Source organism: Acanthochromis polyacanthus, chromosome 5, assembly GCF_021347895.1.
Source record: "Acanthochromis polyacanthus isolate Apoly-LR-REF ecotype Palm Island chromosome 5, KAUST_Apoly_ChrSc, whole genome shotgun sequence".
In the NCBI taxonomy this organism is placed as follows: domain Eukaryota; kingdom Metazoa; phylum Chordata; class Actinopteri; family Pomacentridae; genus Acanthochromis; species Acanthochromis polyacanthus.
Genome location: NC_067117.1, coordinates 17,757,683 through 17,782,635, shown reverse-complemented (window position 1 = coordinate 17,782,635; position 24,953 = coordinate 17,757,683). Strand labels below are relative to the sequence as shown.

The window sequence follows — 24,953 nt, the reverse complement described above, 5'->3', positions numbered from 1 at the left end:
ACGCACGCACACACGCATGCACACATCAGCGGTGTCAGACAGGTTTTATTAGAGTGAGAGCGGGAGGGAGGAGGAGGAGGAGGAAGGGGAAGGAGGGGTGAGGAGGTCACTGCTCAGCTTGGAGGCCTGAGAGCACAGTGTGAGTGCGCAAGTGTGAGTGTGTGTGATTTTTTTTTTTTTTGGTGTGTGAGTTCTTCTGACTTGTCATCGCTCCCCTCTGTAAATCATCGCCTCTGACACAGCCTTTAATAACAGTGCATTTTTTAATTCAGCAGGGTCACACACACACACACACACACACACACACACACACACACACACACACACACACACACACACACACACACACACACACACACACACACACACACAGAGAGAGAGAGAGAAATGGCTACTTTCACTTCTTAACAACATTTCGAAAAATGGTCTGACGACCATGTTTCAATGAAAGGAGGAAAGCTTGGTGATGAGTAAGAGAATCCATTACAAGAAACAGATAGAAATTTCATTTTACTACATGCGTGTGACAATCTTTCAGCAGTTTGTGTACATAGATTGCATCCCGTTCTCTACGTGAAAGTGGACTCTGCTCCATCTACCACGGCTGAGATGTCAAATTATGAGTGAAATCTCACACACGAAACAAAAAGGCAACACACAGCAAGGCCTTCTAAGTTAGACGTGTGTGTATACGTGTGCCTGGCTCAGGTTGCTAAAGCAAACAGGTCTATGTGTGTGATGAATCTGGCCTCTAATCCACCCAGTGTGTTTGGGTGACACGGGGAGAGAGAACGCAGGAATAAGCAAAGAAATCTAAACAGAGAGACATAGCAAAGGAAAGGGAGGAGGAGGAGGGGAGACGTTAGGAGAGGGAGAGAGAAAGAGACAGGTGGGTACCATATGTTGGAGTAATCCGTCAGCACTGACTGAGGTCCATTGTTGACGGCCGAAACGAAACAAACCCCGTCTCCCCCCTTCTACCCTCTCCTCATCTCCCCCCCATAGATAAACAGCCCCCGGGGCAGACAGTGGGCTGTCCTTGAGGGGGGGATAAGAAGGAGCAGGAGGAGGGCAGAGAGTTAGGAAGGGCAAGGGGGAGGCAGGTGGTATCAGATTTCTTCGCTCTTAGACAGAGAAGAAGAGTACACACACGAAATAAAAGAAGTGAGGGTGAGAGAGAAGCTCATTGTTTCATCCGTCCAGGACAGAGCTAAACTAGGCTCAACGAAGCAAGTGATTCAGACGTTTCAGCTGCGTCTAAGGCAACAGATCTCTTCAACGCCAAACAACTATCCCCCCCGTCTGCCTCACGAGCTCAGCGGCTTGGGGAAGGGAGGCTCGTAATGCACCTCTCCTCCATCCCTCTATCCGTCCTCTTCCCCAGGAGAGAGCAATGGATAGATAGATTCGGGGTGAAGAGGCAGGAAAGAGCTCGTCACACCCAGCCGCTTCTCTACAGGTCTGCATGCTTTCTGATTTTGGATCAGTGGGAGAAACCGGGTTCAGAAAGACGCAGTGGATCTTCCTCTTATTCACACTTTTCTCTTTCTATATCTCCTTTCTGGAGTGCTGTCATTGAAGCTGAAAGCCAAGCTAAAGCTGCATCCACGCTGCCATCCTCTTGGGTCGCACCGGTGATCCTTCGTATCCATGTGCACTGTTTCTCCTCACTTTGGCATCAAAAACACCCTCAAACTCCAATAACCCCCCCTTTCCTTTAATTTACCCTCTCCTCTTCTGTTTCTGTGCCACTCTACTACTTTTTGTGGCTCTAAATCTCCCTCATATTCTTTTTCTCTTTCCCTGATACTCAGAGGGAATCGTGATCAGAGAGAAGATTAAATGAGACTGAAGAAATGTAACGCAATTTACAAACCATCTAAATTTGCTAAGAGAATGATGATGCACAGCATGGCACCAGCTTACCTGCCTTCAGACACTGGTCAAGTATTTACACCCACACACTGTACACAAAGTGAGATTACTGCAAAGGTGACAGTTAGTGGGATTGCAATATGACTTTGGGGCATATGTGAGTGAAGGCTTGGTTACAGCCACAGAGGAATCTCACGTATCAAATACATCACTGTCAGTCACCACAAAAAACAGATTGCTTTCCCAGATCACTCCTTCTTTATTTCACTCCGTCTATAATCACCCGATCTGTCTCCTCTCCATATAATGTATAACTCACAAAAGTTTATCTGGCATTTCTCCAAGTATTCTGTCTTTTTTTTGTGCCCTGACCCCTCTCCTCTCATCTCTAGAAATCTGTTACCCATACCCCTTATTCACCACAGTAAATTCTGCGAGCAGATATGGGTTAGACAGAGGCCTAAAATAGATTGTCCAGGCCCACCAATGGAAGCCAAGTCTTGTGAATGCAGCTGTTGGCCTTATGAGGGGACCCTCGCCTTCCCCTCGACTGTCAGACAAAGACTATTACAGTGATGGCTAAACGCTAGATGAAGGTGAAGCTGCAAGCACTCAGTTTGTATGTAAAGCATTTAATGGGATGTGTGTAATAGATTTTTAGCATGTACATTTAAGCATTTTTGTACAGTTGATGTAAATCGCTGCAAAGATTGACGGTCTCATAGTTTTCATAGTACTGTTGTTGTCATCAAGGACATAGTCTGGAGGATTTTATTCCAACCAAACATTACAGCAGCTGATTTCACTGATGCTCATATTTTCCAGCAGGCATTAAATTTAATAGGAAATTTGCAGGATTTTGTTAGGGCGAAACGTAAGTCGCCCTGTTGCACAAACAGTCAGCTGAGCAGGTAGCGGCAACTGCTGGAAGAAAAAGTCACAGGGGCTTTAAAGTGACTGGAGAAAACAAAGCCTGAGCAATATTTTAAAGTTATTTTTTTTGGCCTTTTTGGCTTTATTACAGTGTACAGATGAGAGTGAGAGACGGGAAAAGTGTGGAGAAGAATGGGGCAAAGACGGGCAGTAAATGACCACGGCTCGGACTCGAACACATGACCACTGCATCGGGGACTATAGCCCCCGTTTATGGGCTGCCCACTCAACCTGCTGAGTTACAGGGCACTCGTCTGAAGAATATTTTTGTTGTACTGCTCATTAAGTCAATTCATGGCCAATATGACAATGTAGGAAATGAAATATGGAGTAGTATATACGTATATATATATATATTAAGGGAAGTTGAGGGGTTTTCACTGGGTACACATATATGTAGAGGGAGGGAGTAGCTTGAACCAAAGCCCTCTAAAGCCTGTCAATTTCATGGTGGGTTACAAATAAACTTTCCCCTGCCAAAGCTTCACCCCTTTTCCTCTGACTCTTCCTCACGTACGCCTTCTCCTTTTCTGGTATTAATCAGGTCTTTCCGCTCTCCTTTCACCAGCTTTTTTTCCTGTCATCTGATTTCGCTCATAAGAGACGTGGACCTCAAACCAGTTGTCCAATAATATAACTGAGCTTAAGCGGCACTGAATACCTCAATCTGTTTAGGACGCCGCCGAGCTGGAGCTATCTGGGACACCTTCGGAACCACCGGCCAGCGGCAATCCTGCTCAGCTATTTAATGTAATGTTTCCGCAATATAAAGGCACCGTTTGAGAGCTGAGGTTTTAAAACGGCTGAAGCAAGCTTCTCTGGGCCCAGACTGACCATTAAAGAGAGGAAAGACCGCATTCAAGAGCCAATGCAATAAAAACTCACAAACTCCAAAAGAACTTCAAAATATGCCGTAATGTTTGAAAACCCTGGCTGATTTTAGATTTTTTTTTTTTCACATACTATTTTTCACAAAAGGGACCTGTTCTAAACTCCGGGGACCGTGCCGCTTTCCAGATGGTTCTCTTCAGTTCAAAACTGTTTTGTGGAACGAGAAAACCTCTCCCCTTCAACTATGTCCCTGCACTCATCTAATGTTTCTATTGATTCACAGGGGTATACGAATGGTCATAAAAAGGAGCTGACTGAATACCCATGACTGCTTTATATCATGACACAATTCATCATCATCCACACACATCTTGAATTCACAAGTAGGAAAAAAAAAAACAACCAGCTTCCTAAGTAGATGTTTTCAGCTTTTTTCTGTTAAGTGAAGGGAAAGGGCATCAAAAAATAGACAATTAAAGATAATGATGAGGTGAGCAGGGGCAGAAAGAAAGAGGAACTCCCTTCCTGAGAATATAAAAGCAGCTCCGTCTGTACTGCAGGCCTCATCTCAGTCCAGGCGGCTAATTGATGGCAAATAGCTCTACAGCAGTTTCCTTACACACACACACACACACACACACACACACACACACACACAAATACACGTCATACATTATATACACATATGCAGTTTCCCTGCGGTTTTCAACACAGCTCGTTTGGCAGGAGAGGAAGGTCTCACTCCAGACAGACCCAGCCCATAGAGGAAAACACACACACACACACACACACACATACACATAGCAGATCGACAGTGTACTTTGTAATATTTAGCCCTCATCCTGTATAAGGTAGGACAGTTAAGTAGTTTGGTCATGCTCCTGGGAAGACAAGGCCACATAGGTGTTGGGTCTAAGTTGGGTGACCTCCAGAGCTTAAGCTATTTCTCCAGCCTAACAAGAGTAACTTGTGAGAGGGGAGACTGTGCGAGGCCAGCCCATGATGAGGATAGCACTAGCCTGGCAACCAGGCCTCACATATGGAAACCGTTTAACTCTTATTATTAATAACCAAAAAAAGCACAAAAAAAAGCAAACTAATAACACATGCAAGACACTGCCAAGACTCAGCTTAGGAGACAGAGGGAAAACACATACATACACAAACAGAGACTGTCTGCCATGTGCACATGCATACACAAACACATACCCACACGAAGACAAATGCACACACTCAGACGCATATTGGTTAAACAGAAAAACACGTTCCTAGTCAGTGGCCTGTAAAAGTATTAGCCGGCCTGCCCGCTTCGATGGAAATAAAACTCTTTCATGTTTTTGGTTCAGAGGGTTTTTACACCTGGTTGTGGCTTTGGAGATGGAGATAGACACACCCTCACACCCACCCTTACCGCACACACACACATACACAAACACCGGAAGTGGGCAGGCACAACAAAGGGTGGCTGCTGTACAAGAAGTTCAACTTCTAAACAAGCACAAAATCTTTAACTTCCCCAAATGAGAAGCAGGGGTGGGGTGTGCTCTAAAAAGGGAAATGGGGAAGTGTGTGTGCATGTGCTGGACTATATGATTTAGTTAAGAGGTCAGTGCATCCAGATGTACAGGGCCATATGTACAACAATGCAAAAGCCTGTACAACCCTCCATTTGTTTTCTTTTTCTTGACAAGGTCTTATTTTTGTTGATTTGGATAATTTCCTGAGATAAATGAAATTTTCTCTCACAAAAGAATTTGTTAAAAGGGGTTGTCTGACAGCCACTTATCTGAAAGTAAAGAAACAAAGTAAATTCATTGACTACATTTTGCACAAACTAAATAGTTGTATGGTTCAGCCAGCACCTAGTTGAAATTTTCACCTTCATTTTCTCTTGCAGAAATTGATTCAGATAAAAACATTAAAATGGAGGTCTTCTTGTCTGAAGATTTTTTGTAAAGCGGTGAAAATGGTCAGTTAAGTGTACAGTAGGTAGTTTTTTTTCCTATACATGAATCTAAAAAAAAAATAAAAGTTGGCTGGTAATACAGAAGTTGTAACTTGTTTATATAAGTTTTAACTACTTACTTGAGTTTTCATAATTCAAAATGCTTCTTTACTCAAGTTCAAACGAAGCTTCACTATATTCACTGCTGTACTTAATTTTCCTATGTTTTTAGTTACGGAAAACCCGCCTAACAAGACCACAAATGCATTCTGCCTATCAGGTGAAAAAAAGGCCGCCATGCACGGTTCCTGAGCTCAAGAAGAAGGCAAACAAGAGAAAGAGAAGAGCTACATTCCTCTCCTCCTCCCTGTTGACTCTAATCTCTCCTTTAAAATGGCTCACACAAAGAACCAGCGCAGACTAGCTAATTAGCAACACTTTAGGCCTCTGCAGCTTTTGTGTGTGTGGTGTGTATATGTGCATGTTCATTGTGTGCATCCCGGGCTCTCAACTGTTTCCAGGGTAACTGCTTGCCTAGCAGCCTTGCAAGCGTTGCACATTTTGTCTTTACTCTTTACATTCTCTTGTTCCCCTCTCTGTGTCCATCTAGTCCAGCGAGCCCGGAGCAGAGGAATGAAGGAGTGAGGACTTACAGAGTAGAGAGGACTCCAGGCGGAGGATAGGGGGATTCTGTGTGACCTGTGTGGATGGGTGGGGGGTTGTAAACTAATGCTTTCTTGTATGAGTATCTTGTCCCTAATGAACCCCGAAACAGGACATCTGAGCACACGTCAATTAAAACCAATTACAGCTGCTGGTATTTGATGGAGAAAGCATTGGACTATGACCAATGTGAACACACACAAAGAGTCACAGCCTGCCGTCGCTGACCAGTAATAGTAATGAGGTCATTCAGCTTTGCTCGGTGACCCTTGACCTCTTAAAAAGGCCTCAGTCGCCACGGTGATACCTTTGAGGAGTAAAAGTCAACAATCGACTTTTTCACCCTTCGAAAACAGAGAATTCTTCACGAGGAGTGTCCGTCCCGGCTCATGGATGAGTGTGTACATGTGTGTGTTATTTACCTGAGCGCACAGCCGGGCCTACGTGCTTCCAAACACTCCCATGGCAACCAATCCCAGCCTAACCCCTTCAGGTGCACAGGTATGTGTGTGTGTAAGTCAGTCTCCACAACAGAGACGGCACACACACACACACACACACACACACACACACACACACACACACACACACACACACACACACACACACACACACACACACACACACACACACACACACACACACACACACACACACACACACACACACACACACACACACACGTCTTCATGTCTTCTTCTGTTGGTATCTTGTCTGAGCCTCTTGGCTGACTAGCTCAACCAACCGTGACTGTGTCCATGCTGGCTGATCTCGCCTGGTGGACCATGTCTACTGTCCATCCACTCTTTATCCACACACTTGTAGTCCTGCAGCATACTGCTGTGGAGTACTTCAGACTATAAATAACCTTATTGAATTGATTTTACAGTTTTAGTCGAGTCAAAGTGAAAATTATGATGTATAGTTCAGCTATGATTTCAGAAATGTGTCAAACTATGGCTGATCGTGCCTCTGTTATTAGAGAACGAACGTGCATATGGAGGTCATAGAGTGGAACTGAACGGACATCAGCAGTGAGAACAAAAATCTGCTCTCCAACTCTCACTTTGTGGATTCTCCACTATTCAATGGCCTGACTGGAAAAAGTAGTAAAAAAGGTTTTATGGGCGCTCATAAATACAACATCTCAGCATCTCAGAATTAGGTCTCAATGTGTGAAAAATCACTGAATGAGAAATATGAGGAGGGGGGAGTCATGCGAAAGTCATTAGACACACATGTGATCTATGTGTGCAGGTGTGTTTGTTTACTTGTCTGAAGTGCAATTTTTTTTTAAAAAGCATTCGTTAAAGGCTATTAATGCCTCGAATCGCCCACAATTTTGATGCATCTAATTTAAGAATTGACCATGAAGTACCACGTAAAAGCCTTTACTGATTGATACAAACAGATTCATATGTAGAGAGATCGACAGGGCAAGAAAAAAAGGAGTAAAAGTCAAAGAGGAGAGATAAAGGGAGCTGCTAGTGTTTTCAGGACTCCTAGAGGAAGTTGGTGTTCTATAGGTCTCTTTGTATGGCTGCGGTAACAGCAGTGGGTGTTCTGTGATGCTAGGCAACCCTACTTGCCCCTCCTATGTCTCAGCATGACCTCTGGTGACCTGTGAACTATACTGACCTCACACATAAAGAGGAAGGCCCGTCCCAGACCGAGGGAAAGCTTTTAGGAGGTGACAGCACTCAGAGAGAGGCCTGGGACTGATTTACTGGCCGGCACACACGACGGACGGACGGACACATGCAGACACTCACACAGGGATTACGCATGGATGAAGACATACAAACAGAAAAATGCACACATGGGATAGAAGCTATCACGCAGATGCACAAAACACATTTTAATTGCATTCCAACACAGTAACAACTAAGAAAATGTCTCTAAAAAAAAAATCTCTTTTCCCTTCACCTCCTCCTCCTCCTCTCTTGCCAACCCCTTCACCTCCATCTCCTCTGCACTCCTGACCTGAAAGTGAACTCAGTGGAGAGCCGGAGGTCAAACAAGACATAACTGTCCCAGTGACCAACATTCACCTCCCATAATTTAGCAAAGCCATGCAGCCAAAGCAAGAGAATCACTTATGCCTCAAAACCTCCCCACCTCCATCCATACAGGCCATAATTACGGACTCCAGCTAATCTAACAGGAAGCCATACGTTATCTGAATCATCCAGCATCTTTCATCATCTGCTAACGTACACACGCATACGCCAGCCTCATACATCTGTCTGCAAAGCACTCCCAGCATCAAACCCGAATGCACACTCTCGCCCATGCGCGTACACACAAAACAGCTATCTTTCATCAGTGTTTGTGTATATCTGAGATCTGTATCGGTTCCCCCTGATCTCCAGTCATCACTGTGGCTCCTTAATTACACCCTTCATTAACTCACATGAGCTGTGTGCATGTGTGTAACTGCCTCTGTGTGTGTGTGTGTGTGTGTGTGTGTGTGTGTGTGTGTGTGTGTGTGTGTGTGTGTGTGTGTGTGTGTGTGTGTGTGTGTGTGTGAGGCAGAGAAACAAAGATTGCCAGTATGTGTGTGGACACATGAGAGAGCAAAAAACGAGGGAAGCACTGAGGAAAAAATAAAACATGACAAATGGGAGTGGGGATCGAAGCTCCAAACCAATTTCTAATACTGCCTTTTTCTCCACCAATGTTCCTTTTAAACCCCTGGAGACGGCAGACCACTGCCCCAGTCTGCCTCTCACTTTCTATTTGCTTGTAAGAGTGAGTTAAGGCAGAGAGAGAGAGAAAGACAGTGAAGAGGAAGGGAAAAACTCCTCTCTGGCTGGTTTAGCCGACCGATGAGTGGCACTCTCAAGAGGAAACGGCACCTTTTTGCCACCATCTCGCTCTCTTTCCCCTCTCCCTCCTACTTTCCTCTCTTCTCTTCCCATCATCACCAGCTGCTGCTGCTGCTACTACTACTACTGTAGCTGCTGGATCACAAGAAGCGATTAATTGATGGTGAAGAAAAAGGAGGAGACAGAAATGGGTGAGAACAGACGAGAAGAGGGGGAGTGGCAGCGCTTATAGTGTGGACTCACATCTGTAAAAGAAAAAACAAGGGGGGGGGGGGGGGGGGGAGGAGAGACTTTAAGAAAAGGAGAGAATTGAAGACACCTGGTTCTCGTCAGAGCACCCTCCGCCCAGCCACACATACACACACACTTTGAGGTTTGTTAGGATTTATCCTGCTTACATTTCTCCTCTGCTATGCATCATTTCATGTCCACACCCGGCACCTCAACAAAGTGCCACACACTCTACACTGCACTCTCACTTTTCCACCTCTCCTTCCTCTCTCACTCCGCTCATTGTTTCTCCCTCCCCTCCCTCGCTCCCTTCATCTCTCCCCTCGATGATGGGGCAAAAACTGGTCTTCGCCCCCTCTTCGCTTTCTTCCCTCTCTTCCCTCTTTCCTGCTCTGTTCTTTCTGGGGAGGCAGACAGGCCACATTCCACAGGGAGGCCCAGGCGCCCTTTTCTGACACGTCTCAGCATTACACCCCTCCCTCATCCCTCCATTTCTTCTTTCCAACCCACAAATGCCCTCCTCCACTACCCCACCCCTCTTTGCCCGTCCTTTTACCTCCATTCCCTCCGACTGGTTGTCCCATCTCCCTCATTTTGCCACTGACCATCTATCTATCTATCTATCTATCTTTCGCACAGAAGCAGAAAATAAACCAGAGAAAGATGGAGAAAGAGAGAGAGAGGGGCACAGAAGACAGAGAGAGGCCGGTTTAGGGGTTTGATGGTTGAAGATGACTGTGATTTCTCTCAGGTTCCCAAGGGGCCCAAGGAAAAGACGGCTTTGTGTTCTGACAACACCGCGCTGTCAGGAGTTCTGTGTGTGCGAGTGTGTCGGTGTGTCTTTTCTGCTCCACCGAGCACTGGCATGGTGTTTAAGCACAAACACTGGTCTGCACTACACCTTCAGGTGAGAGACTCAAGCATGGAGGAGAAAGAGGAGAAAGGCACAAGAGGAGGAGGAGAAGGAGGAGGAGGTATAGCCAAGACATTCAGGTGGTGGCACAGGCTAAAAATACAGCCTTTTATGGCCACCCAGTACTACTGCACCCACACCATACAAGCAAGAAGTGTGATGGAATAAGGGATGAAATAAAAGACCTATACATAGAGAAAAAACAGATTTTTTTCTAAAAAGTTTGTTAAGAAATCTAAGAAAAGAAGACTATTTCACATGAAGGTTTATGCCACAGTAATAGTCAGTGTGATAAACAAGTATTGTTAGTTAATAGTGTAGCAGTTGTAATAAAAAAGAAACAGCTGTTGCGTGCTCTCTTTTTATCATGAAACCTGCTCTGCATGAAACTTAACGCACAACATAATAAAAATGAAAAAAAAAAAAAACACCTACACTCCTTTGCATTTAACACAAATGACCTTTTCAAGGCTTTACATTTTAAATAAATGTCGATAGGTTGCTGGTCTTTTTAATGACAGTGATGGAAAAGAAGAAAAAATGAGCAAGAAAGAAAAGAAAGAAAAAAAGGTTGTGGTGTCTGAGCAACCAAATAACAGCGCTCCGATCTTACCCAGGCAGTGGGGGAGCGAGTTGGGGGAACACAGAGGTGAATGAGGCTGGTAATTCTGAGCAGGGCTGACAGGGAGACATGCATGCATTTAAGTGTTTGTGTGCGTCTTGTGGGAATGAAATGACATGGTAGAGATGATTCTAGTACATTATACCATTATAAGTACACTTTAAGTGACACACTGAGCGTCATCTACGGTAAGATGTGTGCATTTGCAGATGAAATACATGCAGTAAAAGTCATGAATCAGTAACTTTGAACAAAAGGAGTAAAAATATGAAAAAGTGTAACCAGTGTAACATGTATAGCCACTGAAATTTACAGTAATATACCCACAAACTATTAGGCAAAAAATGACTCAAGAGAAATAATATCAGGAAGAACACATAAAGTTCAGTGTGCAAACTAAGCTGAATAAAAAGCTCTTAATGAAGAACTGATATGAAAAAAATTAGTGTGGATTTACAGCCAGATGCGTGGATGTAACATTTTTTGCGGGGTGAGTGTCGGGATCTGGAGGAAAGGTTGCGCTTGTCTTTCATGGTCCACAGCAGACAGAGGGCAAAAGAAAGTACAGTGAGAGAGAGGAAGAGAAAAAGATGGAAAGAGAGAGGGAGCTATGTTTGTGGTTGGTAACCCGCTCAAGAGAGGAAATACCAGGGTCCACACACACACACACACACACACACACACACACACACACACACACACACACACACACACACACACACACACACACACACACACCTATACACACACACACACAGGTGCAAAAACATAGAGAGCGTGGACACGTCCGAGAGAATAAAGACCTGCTTTGTAGGAGCCACAGGTTTGATGTTTAAGTATGTGCATTTGTGCATGGTTGTGTGTGTGTGAGTTCTCGGCTGAAGGTTGCTGAGGAAGCAGGGTGAGGATGCAGTCAGGGGAAGGAGGAGGGAGGGCGCAACAGGAGTGAAGGGCTTCAAGTGTTCTTCATTCACCTAAGGCTCCATCATTATAATTAGGGGGGAATAATTTTAGCAGCAGGGAGGAAACCCTGATTTTTTTCCCCCCCTGGGTTTCCTCAGCTAGAAACTCAGCTGGTGTCGGAGAGCCCAGAACTCACAGTGACCCTCTGTGATGGGCAGACACACAAAACGAGAGAGAGTGAAGGCGTTCTAAATATTTCCTATATGCTTGAACATGCTTAAAAAAGAATACGAGAAGAAAAAAATGAGTAAATGTCTGTTATCTTCCTTAATCACTTCATCAGCTGCAGCAAATGCCACATCAGTGACTGAGAAACATGAATCAGCAAGTTTCCATCATTAGATGGCAACACTCAGTGAACATTTTTGTGCGGTTATGGACAAATGACTAATGTAGAAACATCTGGACAAAAAACAAATTGAAATGCTCTGTGTCTACTGAAGGTCCTTCAGAGAGTAATCAGTGGACAGTTATATGGATTTAGGGGGGAATGAGAAATAAAATGCACAATTTGTTCCAAGAAGTTCCGGGAAAAGTTTGGAAACTGCATATTACATAGTGGCCAGTGTGTGTGTATGTGTGTGTATATATATGTGTGCAGGGCTGGGGGAGGGACTGACACACAGGAGACAAATAGCATAACTGCAGACATTACACGCTGACGTGTCAGACACACACAAACACCACTTCATGGATGAGTGAAAAAATAAAACAGAATTTCACTCCCACAACTGTGACACACACACACACGTTGAGTATCCAGGTCCTATATAGAGTGTGTATATGTCATTTTAAGAAGGTGTAACTGGTTTATTTCACCTAAGCAGCACTTATATATGGCAGGTAGTTCTTCCTGTTTTTGTTAGCCAGGATCATGTAATAATATATCAGTGGGAACCTCACGTGTATGAATTATTATGGTGAACTATGTCCCAGTGGAATTAGTTGGCACATTATGAACAGTGGATAATTAAAGCACTGACGAGCCAACCTGTCAGAGCACTTCACTGCTTGAACATGCAAAGCTGACAATTACCAGAGTCTGGCCAACTAAGTGCTGTCACATCTGTGCATTATGTAATGGCCTGGTGTGTACATGCTGTTCTAGACAATGTACCGTACATATCATGAGTTGCACAAGTGGGAGGTGTTGCAAAACAAGTCTCATGGCAATATATACACAGGTAGATATGTGAACATAAGTTCAAGTGAATGTATGGCATGCACACAGAAGCACAATAAGGTGCAAAAACATTCCCGTATGTGCAACAGATGTACACACATACACACACCTGTTGCTGTTGCAGGTGCAGTAAGTCAACTGGGCTGATCTCTCCGTTGGTGTCTCCATTGGACCCACCCTCTCTACCTCCCCCTCCATCTGATTGGCTGCTGAGGCTGCTGACTCCGTTCTGGTTGGACGGCGTAGTTCGAATGGTCTCAGAAGCTGATTCCACCATCATCACTGGCACCTGACGGGGGGGGAGAGAAGCAGAAACACAAATTGAACAAAAGTGACCTGGGCAGTTTGAGCAAAAAGCCTGTTCCCATCTGATTGAACAAACAAGGTAGCAAACTAAAGTAAACAAATGGAGAGATAGAGAATTGAACAGTGTGTGTTGGCGTGCACTCGTGTGTGTGCACGTATACTTTGTGAAAAGGGCTTTTGGTCACGAACCACCCATACACAAACATGCCCGAGAGGCTACAAAGCAACACCTAAAGCAGACACTTTTTTTGTCGTCATGGACATGTGCGTCTAGGAGCGTTCACATGGATTAGGATCACATGTGCAGCAAATCTAAACTGACAAGGCTGTTAATACTCTGCTATATAGTTAAATAACACACACATTTCTCCAATAATCAGAGGTGGCATGTGTGCGCTGTGTGTGAGCCAGGAGCAGGTTGGTCTTTGAGAAAGATCTGTTTGATGCACCTTCAGAGGGCCTCTCTAATTAGAGCGTGTTCCTTCCACAAAACCCGACAAAACGAGCCGTTCCTGGATGTGTTGTTGTTTTTGAGAAACAACCCCTCGCAAACACACAGGCGCATTTGCCATCGTTAGGAGCCCGAGCGTGGGAGACAAGGAGACACAGAGACACACACATCGGCGCACAGAACACACACAAGGCGGCTAATACAAAACAAAACAAACCTTCACACAAGCACGCAGGCTGTGAACTCCTAATGACAAGCTCAATCTCGTCTTTCTGCCTCATCCAGTTTTAGAAATTAACACACACAAGCGCGTAGTTTTATAGGGGGAAAGTTCTCCTGCTTTTATTTCAGCAACCCGGAGTGGGTACACAAAACGCCATCGAGGCATTTCTACCTGCCGTCTGTGTGCGACTGTGTGTGCGTGCGTGTGTTTTTCAGAGGCGTACAACTCATGCCTTCTGGGAAACAATAAAAGCCATTTCATGAGAGAATCTAACTTTTCTTTTCCTCTGAGGCAAGAGTGTGTGAACCTGTGCGTGTGTCGGAGTGTGTGTGTGTGTGCACATGGTTTTTCTTCTTCTCAGAGACTCTGACAGCAGGTGAGGGTGTGAGAGATCGCTGGTAGCTTTGTTAATGGAATGCTGCCAGATGCTTGCAGAGGGACCAGAGCATGTTAGTGTGTGTGTGTGCAGGTAGATGGGATGGGATGGTGGGAGCGTTTGTTAAAAGGTCACTTCACTCAAATCATAAAGATGTATTTTCTCACTAAAGTGGTGTCCAGTCTTGCAGGTAGTTTGGTTACAGTTTCCAAAGTGCTGAAACACCTGGTACTATATCTTCTGCCATTGTGATCTTTTCACTATCACTGTTCTGGGATTAACATTAGAAATGCTGACGGAAAGTGGGCATCTGTGTGGTGAGAGTGCTTTAAATGCACCTGGAGTTTGCAGACAGATTTCAAGTCCTCTCCCTAACGAGCAGCGCCATTTGAAAAAAAAAAAAAAAAAAAACACAAATCACACTGCAGTATTTTTCCTCCCCATTGACTCTCCCCTTGTCTCCCTCCTGGCACCCATCCGCCTGTGAAGTTAAGAGTGAGAAATAGAGCGTTATTGTGACATTTAAAGCTAGTCACTTAATCTCCAACCTCACTCCTCTTCTCAACGCTCTCTCTTTCTCTCTCCCTCCTTCCTTCTCCCTCCTCCCACCTTCGTCCAGACCCCTGCTAGGTCAAACTACTCCCTGAGGTAATATTATGAAGCAAGGCATAGTGCTGAGTGATCAACAGATCTCGCTGCACAGTCCACTGACTTTGCGCCGCAGTAGAAACTCCTCACATCATCACACATTTCACGAAGCATGAATCACTGGCCTGCTATCGAGCCCGCACTATACTGTAATGTACTGTACGCCCATCTGCTTCTTACTCTTTCTCATTGACCTTATTAGCAATGAGGGGAAGAGAGATAAAGACAGACAGCGAGATAGAGCTTGCAGGTGGACAAGGACCTAATGGGAAAGTGGGGAGTGTGTAAAGACATGAGCGCATGCCCTCTCTTTCACACACACAGGCAGTGTGGTGGTATGCTCGTCTAAAGGGTGTGTACTCTGTCATATCCTGTAATGGGTGTATATAAGCTGGTGTAATGGAGGTCGGGAAAAAGGCAGGGGCATAAATCTACCCTGAAGTCTCTGATTAGGGTTATGATACACACACATACACACACACACACACACACACACATGCACACACATGCTGCTTTAAGTTTAAGTGTTTCTGGCAGCGAAGAGGAGCAGCCCGTGCAGAGGCCTGCCTCAACCCGCTACTCGCTCTTTCTGTGTGTCTTTTTCTCGCTCCCTCAATCTCTATACATGCTCAGACCCTCTCCGGCTGAACCCCTGACCTGAGAGTGTGTGGGGAGAGACATTCCCACTACCCCGAGGGGACCGAGTGAGGGAGGGAGGAGCGCAGATCAGAGAGATAAAGAATGTGTTTGGAAGAGAGGGAAATAAAAGGCCTCCTTTGCCTTTTAATTGGGATGGAGAAGAGAAGAAGGGAAATAGGACTCGACATGTTTCTGATGACTCTGGTGTATACGTGTGTGTGTGTGTGTGTGTGTGTGTGTGTGTGTGTGTGTGTGTGTGTGTGTGTGTGTGTGTGTGTGTGTGTGTGTGTGTGTGTGTGTGTGTGTGTGTGTGTTTGTCTAAGAGGCTGACACCTACCTTTGTACTGTAATGGATTAGCTCACTGCAAACGCTGGGTGCATGTGTTTATGTGTGTGTCTGCTGTGATTGATGAGTGAAGAGGAGTTGGGATGAGTCCTGTTCCAACACGCAGCTCGTTCAGATGTTCCCGAAAATTTTGCACTAATAATAATCAGAACTCTGCTCTCCCTGTACCTTCCCACTGCTCTGAGTGTGCGGAGTTCAAACGAGCCGAGCCAAATGCCCAGTGAGCTGGCTCACCACGGCTGACTCTCAGGCTTTGTCCGGGGGATTGGCTCTGTCAGATTCCTTCTGGTCACTACTCGTCAGAAAAGCCATGACCAGGTTCGCTTTCTGCTCAGTCTTTCTGTGTATGCGTGTTTGTGTGAGAGAGGCAGAGAATTGTGTACAGCGTGTATTTATGTGTGCATCTGTGTTTACAGCAGCTTAGTGAGATAATAAGTCTTTATCATGTTATGCCTCATGTGGGAATATTTCCGGCAGTCCCAGAACGCCTGTTCTGTTTCCTCCGCCTTGCATCAGCTCACAGGAACGCTGCTTATTAGGCAAAGAACTGAGGGAATAAGGGTGGGAGGGAGAGTGAGTGGAGGAGGGAGGGGGGAAAGGGAAAAAAATGTCTGTACCAGTATCTACACTCCATCATCTATCTACTTTCATCTGACTCTTGAATTATCTCTCCTGCTCTCTGCATGCTGTCTTTCTCCCTCTGGTTATGCCTGGTAACTAGTGGCAGGTTCAACCCTGGAAAACATTAAAGTTTTCACCCTGAAATAGAATCCACATAGGTTATTTCTATGATCTCTGATAGTTCAATCAATATTTGTGAGCAAGAGAAACACTCTTCCGGAGACAGAATATCTGAGGAACGGGAGCTCGAACCTGTTTTGTAATCAGGAAGCAGAATTTGGAGGAGCCTCTGCTGACACTGAATGGCTCTGTGGAATCGTACAATATTGTGTTAACTGTTACACCCAAAGGGGCTTTATTTCATTATAATTGACAGTCACGAAGTAAAAACAATCATTGTGGCTGCTGTCATTGTGTCCACAAAGTGTCCTATTTACTGTCAGTGGAGCAGCTCAGGATTTGTTGCTTAAAAGCTTCACAAAGACTCTTAGCTCTTCTATATATCTCTGCTTTGACAGGGACATGAACACTGACGTACAAAGACGGATCATGATTTAGTAAACACATACACACCCATATTCTTACACTCTCACTCAGCAAGCTGGCAAAGAGTCCTCCAATAAATAAACTGTGACACAAGCCCTGAGGAAACGTGATTTAACCCCAAACCCCAGAACAAACCCAACTACCAGATCTTGGGCTCATGTCGCCATTAATTCTTGCTGCGGAGAAACACAACCAGAAGCACCGAGCAAAGAAAAAGGGATTCTGACAGTGAAGTATTTTGTAGTGTCAAGTGTACAAAGGTAAAAAGTAAATACGTGTTCTGTCAATAATATTCCAGTAATGATAGTGCAGCAGTGACTATTGGAGAAAATGGGGTTTTATCAGGGAAGTTCAGCTACTAAAGCACTTTCTTCTTTACCTTTCCATGCAAGCAGATAATTAACTATTCAACTAATGAGGAGATCTTTTCTTATCTAAATAAATAAACTGAATTACTGTCAGAAGGTTCATGAATTTTGCAGGATTTTGAGGGACAGTCCAACACTAATTCCAGTTCACTACTATTTTTTTGTCTTTTCTTTTGATTATTGATTTTTTTTTTAATATGCAAGACATTATAATTTTGGAAATTAACTGCTAAAATTTAGGTAGACTTTTTAGTTTAACATTAATACGTTTGACATGTTAGATCTTTTTGTGTGAAATAAATGGAAAATGACCGAAATCTACGTTATCCAATCTTTAAAAATACACATATTAATATAAATGACCAACATCTACTGCATTCCTATTTTTTTCAGTCATCTTCAGCAATATTTTGTGGTGTTGTGCCTATAGAAGAATGACAGACGGGAGAAAGAAAAGAAGGATAGGAGGGATATCTGCGTGGCATTTCTGAGCTGACGTGTATTCACTTCAATAAAAGAGAATGAGGTCAGAGGAAAGCTGAAGAAATAAGACGCAAACACTCTCACACAAGCGCACACACACACAAACACATTCTGCACAAATTCTTTTTCCATCATTTCCCGGTCCAAGTTTGGTTGTTTCCTCTGCAGCTGGCTGTTGCTACGTGCTAGTCAGATTTGCGGCAGGATTACACTCCAGAGCAGCCAGGTAGACTTCCACGCTGAGCTAAAGCTATAGCAGCTAACAGCACCACTCCAGGCTACTTTGGCTGCTGTCCAGGGCTAACAGGTTGGCTAACAGCAAAGAGGCTAATGCTAGATGTCTACGGCTGCCCTGGCCCTGCTCCAGTGCTAACAGGTGAACTCCATTATCCCACAGACAGTCAGTCAGATGTGGGCCAATATCTACTACTGGCTGGCTGGCTGGCTTCAAAGAGCATCATCAACCCAGAGAGAGAAGTTAGCAGCACTGGCCTGTAGTCTGACCTCCAGTGTGCTGTGCAGCTGGCTAATGAAGAAGCCAGTGCTTTTGCATGGGAGTGGAGAGAAGAAGAGAGGGACTCAGAGTGCAGATGATAAGAAAATCCTCCGCTATGTAAACATGGGGAGTTCTATACGTCTGCAGGACTGTCTGCCATATGGCGTTCAGTTTCACTGAGCATATTATTAGCGTGTGTTTGCACGTGCAAGTGTGTTTTGTTTTTCTGTGCATTGTTGTACAGTATGTGACCTACCATATATGCTTCAAACATCTCATCTATGCCGTGTATGTCGGCGTGCACATGCATGTGCGAATTGGGTGTCTGCTCACCCGTCTGCAGTTCTCTGAAGACAAAGTCCCTGTTTACAGAGCCCATAAAGATTAGCCTCCCTTGGTCAGGTGGGTTCTGGAGCCATAGGTAAACACACAGCACATTCCGCACCGATGAGATCGTTCCGTATGTGTGTATGACCGGGGCAAACATACACTCCTGCCTTCACCTCGACCCTTCCTTTAGAGTGCAGTAAGTGATTTACCAGCTTGCAGACTGCTGTCTGTTCAAAATACTGGAGGTAGACACAAAGACACACACAAATGCACACACACCGCACACACAAATATTTGTAGAAGGAGTGGACCTCATGCACACCTCATTTATCTGGGCCTAAAATCACGGGTTGTACATTCCTAAAGAGGCAAAGCTTCAGGCGCGTGCGTGTGCGTGCTCTCGTTTGCCAGTTGGAAATCATCCTGTGATCATGAAGGTGAAAAATCCCAGCTTTCACCTTCATCTCTCCCCTCTGTCCTGAGAGGTAATGGAGGCTGAGGTCAGGCTATGACAGTCCACACGGATATTACTCAGATTGTATTTAACATGGTGGAACAGAGGTGAAAAGGGGGGGTGGAGGAATGCAGGGTAAGAAGGAGAGGAGCTTTTGAAAGAGGCGATGTGCCTTTATTTGGATCTGAAACCAGCTAAAGCGTCGCGGAGCAATTAGCAGCTCCGTCCTATGAGAGCACTTTATTAGAATGACCTTCACTGTGACGGGGGGTGGGAGGGTGGCAGGCAGGGAGAGAGACAGACACACAGAGAGAGAGAGAAAGAGAAGAAGAGAAATTTTGAGGAATACAGATGAACAGGTGTCAGTGGGGAAATGGACATGAGGCATGATGGTGAAATAGATGAGTAAACTGAGACTTAAGTACGTTGAGATTTAATTTTCGTATTTGAGCAACAGATGTGACGTGTGAGCAGTGTGTGGCCAGTGTGACCTGTTCGACCCTCGGTGCAAGAAGTCATAAATGCACACACGCAAACACAATTTCACTCTTGAGTATTTTTAAATCTGCTAGAGCAAATGTGTGTGCGTGCCTGTGCAGGTGCACGTCAAAAAGCGAAATTTCCTTCAAGTAATACATAGAGAACCCTGCCTTTCTAACAAGAAAGTGGCGCGTTCATGACGCTGATATCCTCCACCTTCAGTGAATAAATTCCGAAGTTTATAATTCTAATTACACAGGACAATTTATATTTTACTGCGCGAAAAGACTGGAGTGTGGAAGAAACAGAGAGGGGAAGAGTATTTTATGAAAAGGTAAATGTGTTGTAGTTGCCTTTAGGTGAGACATAATTCCATTTACGATCGAAATTTGCATTACAAGGGAGATAAAGTGAGCAGATTTAATATTACCTGAAAATGGGCAAAAGCAACTTCCAATAATAAAGGGTTACAATGGATTTCAAAAATAGTGGCGTGAGAAATATAAATAAATAATTATCAAAGTGGACATGATATAATTTTATACATCGGCTTTCAAGTCTGGCACTTTGCATTTCCTAGTTAATTAATAGATTGGATCAGAGCGAGTTTAATCAAATATAATTGAATAAGTCCACAGTAAAAACAGGCCAGACTTTAAAGGAGACATGCAGAGAAAATGATAGCATGTCCAGTTCTCAAATTAATTGAATTTTAGTACTTTTGAACTTGGTCCAGGCTGTTACAGAGGTAATTAACTCACGTCCTATCCAAAAGTGCTAAAACAAGATGATATCCCTGAGCATTCAGTATGGCTGTGAAAACACACGCGAACATTCCTGTTTTGTTTTTTTTCTTTTTTCTTTCAGAAAAGCAAAATAAAAATCAACACTGTTGCATACCAATGACAGTCTATAATGTATTCCATGTTATTATTAGTTTTCTGTTCTTCTTGCTCTTTTCTCCTTACTTTTGTCTTACAGGCCACAACTAAAATATTAATAATTTCTCAGGCAGTTCTCATTGTATTAAAAAATGTCTCCTTTATAATTTATCAGAGAAAGAAAAATCTTTGTTATAGTGACAAGCATGCTAATTAATAGAAGTAGAAGGAACACTGAGAGAAGTCATACTAATTTGGAACATGCTAATATTAATAGAATAATTTATGGCACAGTATAAATAAATTAATAGAGTAATTCGTTTGAAAAAGGGATGCCTTCAATTCAATTTAGGAGAAAAGAGCAAAAAAAATGTCTGCCTCTTGGACAAGGACATTAATAACAGTGCTCTTTCACCAGAAACAGAAAAGGAAGAGACAAACTAAACATGCACTGTTCACTTTTAAAACACATCAATATTTCAGTCGGCTAATGAAAATTGGATGAGCAACACTTGTATTTCCTGCCTTTTTATTTTCATTTGCTGTTTAAGGACTTTTGGAGTGGTAAATTTGTGCAGAATCTGCGAAAGGCAGCTACATATCATGTTTTTTTCCCTTTCTTTTTTGCTTGAAATGAACTCTTCTCATTGGCTTTATGTAAACTAACAGCTGTGTGGCAGGCAGTGGGCAAGAGAGGCAGAGAGACAGAGGGAGAGAGTAACAAAGACAGAGAGAGAGAGAAGTGGACTGGGTCATTACCATCCTTATTACTCCTCATTAAAATACACCCATCACAAAGACATTCTGCGACGTGTGTGCGTGTGTGTGTGTGTGTGTGTGTGTGTGTGTGTGTGAGCGCGTGTGCCTGCACACATGTGACCAAGCATGTGCATGCGCTCGTTTCTGGTGTTCCTGATGTGCACATGTGTGTCCGTATGCAAAAGTGACAAAAAAAGAACAATATAATTGGAGAAATGTACGCAGTAATAATAGGTATTCACAAAATGATAATTCATATTAAACAGGGTGCACAAAGTCAGCCTCATTTGCATGTTTTAGATTATATGCATTTCAAAAGTAATTTCCGCAGGGCATATGAATGACATTAATTCCCGGGCGGGTTCTGCTATAGACCTCAAACTATCAAACACTCAAACATTTAACAGATGAAAAAAGAGGGAGCTGGTGCCTTGGCAAGGGGAGATTTCAAGGTTAAAGTATTTGAATGTGAATTTTTAAACTTCTGTCTTGGTTTGTTTAAAGTTGCTCTACAGCTAGACTAAGAATTCCATTAATTTGAAGATTCAGTGAACCACAGATGGGGTTTTTTCTTACTCAGCTGTGTGTGCCTCTATGTGTGTGTGTGTGTTTTCCTGTACCAGTCCGAGAAAGACACCTTTCCTCCTAATCCACCACCATTTCCTCAGCAATAAGCTTGAATTGGTCTGACTCACTTTGTGAGTCATGTGCTTGTGTCACTCCAGAAGCAGACTAGCACAATCCAGCAGAGAGAAAGAAAAGACAGAGCTCCGATAGCCCACACTGACTGACCCTCAGTGACAGAGAGGAACTGAAAAGTGATGAAATGGATGAGAAAAAGGATGTGGCAAGGGAGGGGACGGGGACAATGGGAAGAGAGGGGAGCAGAAGAGGGAGACAGAGGGTTCCCTCTCCTCATCTGTTAATGCCGAGAGGAAGACCCCGGGGCAGGAAACAGGCTGGATGAATGTGTGATTCCAGTGGAAAACTCTGGATGCCATGGACAACATTCTTCTCTTATTAGGGAATCTGGTCTGCAGCCACGTTATAGAGCCTGTCTCATTACTGCGTATGTGCATGTCTATCAGACTGACACACACTGTGCACACCCACACGCACACACAAACACCATCAAGATGTCCCCCACCTGTTATTCTTGCAAGGTTTTGGCCGACGCACAAAGTCCGAGCCAGAGAAGAGGGAAAAAATAGTGAAAAGAAAATGTATAGGGAGGAAAGTTAGAGGGTTGGGCATGTCTGTGTCTTGTTTGTGGTTTGTCTTCATCTGTAAACAGAGCTGCTGCTGCGAGTATGTTAGCATGTCATTATCTCATTAAGAATTGATGGCTTCTGCACAGAGGATTCAAACTGTTTTGTTTGTGAGCGTTCGGCGACTGATGTTGTACAAACACAACAACCACAAAACACACATATCCTGCAGTGCAGACACACGCTGACGCAAAGAGATGGTAGCACATACATACACTTGTTTAACAGAATCCCTGTCAATGTGTCTTTCTCTGATTTAAGAAAGCGCACTGATGGGCAAAGCAGTGGCATTTTTCCCCCCTCATCTTGTCTCCTTTTTTCTGCCTGTATGTTCTCTTGCCACAGTTTTTGTTGCTGATGTTTAAGCACTCTCAATGATGTGAAGCGTTTCTGTGTAAGTAGACTGCAGAGAGTGAAGAAGGGGGGCATATCTAGGGGCAATAAAAGTGGGCTAATTGGGGCCTGGGAAACATGTTTGTTTTCTCACTTGTTCTTTTTCTCCCTTTCATTTCGTTCCCAGCCAGTCACAGCAGATCTGTTCATCCAAGAAAGACAAGTGGAGAAAGCAAAGAGGATTACATTCTATAAGACACTAATCGTTGCACACGCATGCACGTATAGATGTGCAACTACACTCAAGCAAGCACATACACGGACCGATTTAACATGCCATAAGGCAGCCGTAGGGTGTATGTATCGAACGAGATCTGTCTGTCTTAACCAAATGACCAACAGGGTGCAGGGCTCTCCACTGGTCCACTCTGCCTTATCAATACTCCGCTGCTCGGCCTATTCAACAGCAAAGAGCTTTCCTACGGCTGCAGCTCAACAGCGGATCAATGTTATGAGCAATGCAGACAAACTACTGCTAAACAGACTGGCCCATGCCTCAAAGGCCCACCACAGTACCAGCTCCCCCAAGCTCAGATCGTTCCACTAATGGAGGTCTCCGTCGGGGCCCCCAAGGGCCCCTAACTACCAAACAGGCCCCCAAGGATTTACCCTCCTTCCTCTCTCGCTCTGCGTCCTCTCCCAATCCCTCAATCGTTTCTCCCTCCACATGGTTGCATCGACCTCCACCTATTTAATCAGGACAGCTGACTTGTCCTCATGTGCGTTCACAACATCCCTGCTAATAGAGAGTCTGTGTATTTCAGCTACGAGCAGCCAAAGTCAAACTGACTGCTTCAGATAGTGAAAACGGGGGAAAAATGTTCCTCTCTTTCACCCTCCCCATGAACGTTGCCGGGATCCCTCACCACATGACTCCGGACTAGTCATTCTCCTGCATTTGTCTTCTGTAATAACACTGAAAATAGCATAAGATGAAAAAAGAACGATGGAAAGAACCTGCATATTTGTCATTTCCGATTGTTTACCTTTTTCACGGCAAATTGATTTTTACATCTCCTGTTACTGGAAGCTCTCCGGGCTCGACTGCCAGGCCTGTCTGGCTCTAGCCTGGCTTGCCAAGCCCGTCTCTGGGCTTTATGACCTGGCTCAGGGGAGGACTTTTAAGGCTTTCAACTCACAAGTCATTTCAGTGATACAATACTGCTTTTGTCCTAACCACCTTTGTTGTTTTCTTTCTTCCTCTGCTGCCTCTCACTCTCTCTTACTTTTCTTCACTTTTCATCTCTCATTCCTAAATCCTTTTTCATTGGCTAAGTGTTAGTCACAAAGACTGGGGCCTAGATCTTGTTCTTGTCCATTCCTGTTTGTTTGCAGAAAAGACAGACTTGCTGCATCATGACTGGGTTGACTATCAAGCAGTGAAGACGCGCTGCAGGAAACAAACGTTTAAGCCCTCCAGCTGACATTTAAGGCTTGCTGTGGGGCGAGCCTGGTTGAAGGGGCTAGAGTTTCACTGTGGTGGCTGGGCGGTGCGCTGTGGTTCGGATCTTCCTGGATTCTGGTAGGACTGAGGTTTGCCTGCAGGGACCTCCAGTGAGCCAGGCAGCAGGCCTGAGCTAAACTAAGGCCAGAGCCAGGAATAGTCCTGAGTGCAGAGGGCAGGCCTAATGGTGTGTTTGCAAGGGCAAACCCAAACAAACAACCTGCAGTTTGAATTGAAGGACAGAGCGACACACAGGCCAGATGCTGCAGAATAAGAGAAACACACACAAACACATGCAAACACACAGCGTGAATGTGTACAGAGAGGCGATGGCTGAAATAGACTTGTGGGCAAAGAAGCGCACCATGTACCTCCAGACTAAAGTCATGGCATCAGCCTCAGCGCCGTGCACATGTGTGGACTTGTGCCTAATACACAACCTGTGTGTGTGTTT

The 24,953-nt window shown here is 44.5% G+C and overlaps 1 protein-coding gene across 3 annotated transcripts in view; it reads right to left on the bottom strand.

Annotated features, from left to right (window-relative positions):
* foxp4 (forkhead box P4) overlaps positions 1-24,953 on the bottom strand; it is a 95,128-nt gene that overhangs the window by 48,859 nt on the left and 21,316 nt on the right. For all 3 annotated transcript variants that reach the window (XM_051948314.1, XM_022197306.2, XM_051948313.1), the window contains exon 2: positions 13,097-13,276. In XM_051948314.1, coding sequence (XP_051804274.1) covers positions 13,097-13,267 — 171 coding nt within the window. In that variant the 5' untranslated portion in view covers positions 13,268-13,276. The remainder of the gene's footprint in view (positions 1-13,096; positions 13,277-24,953) is intronic.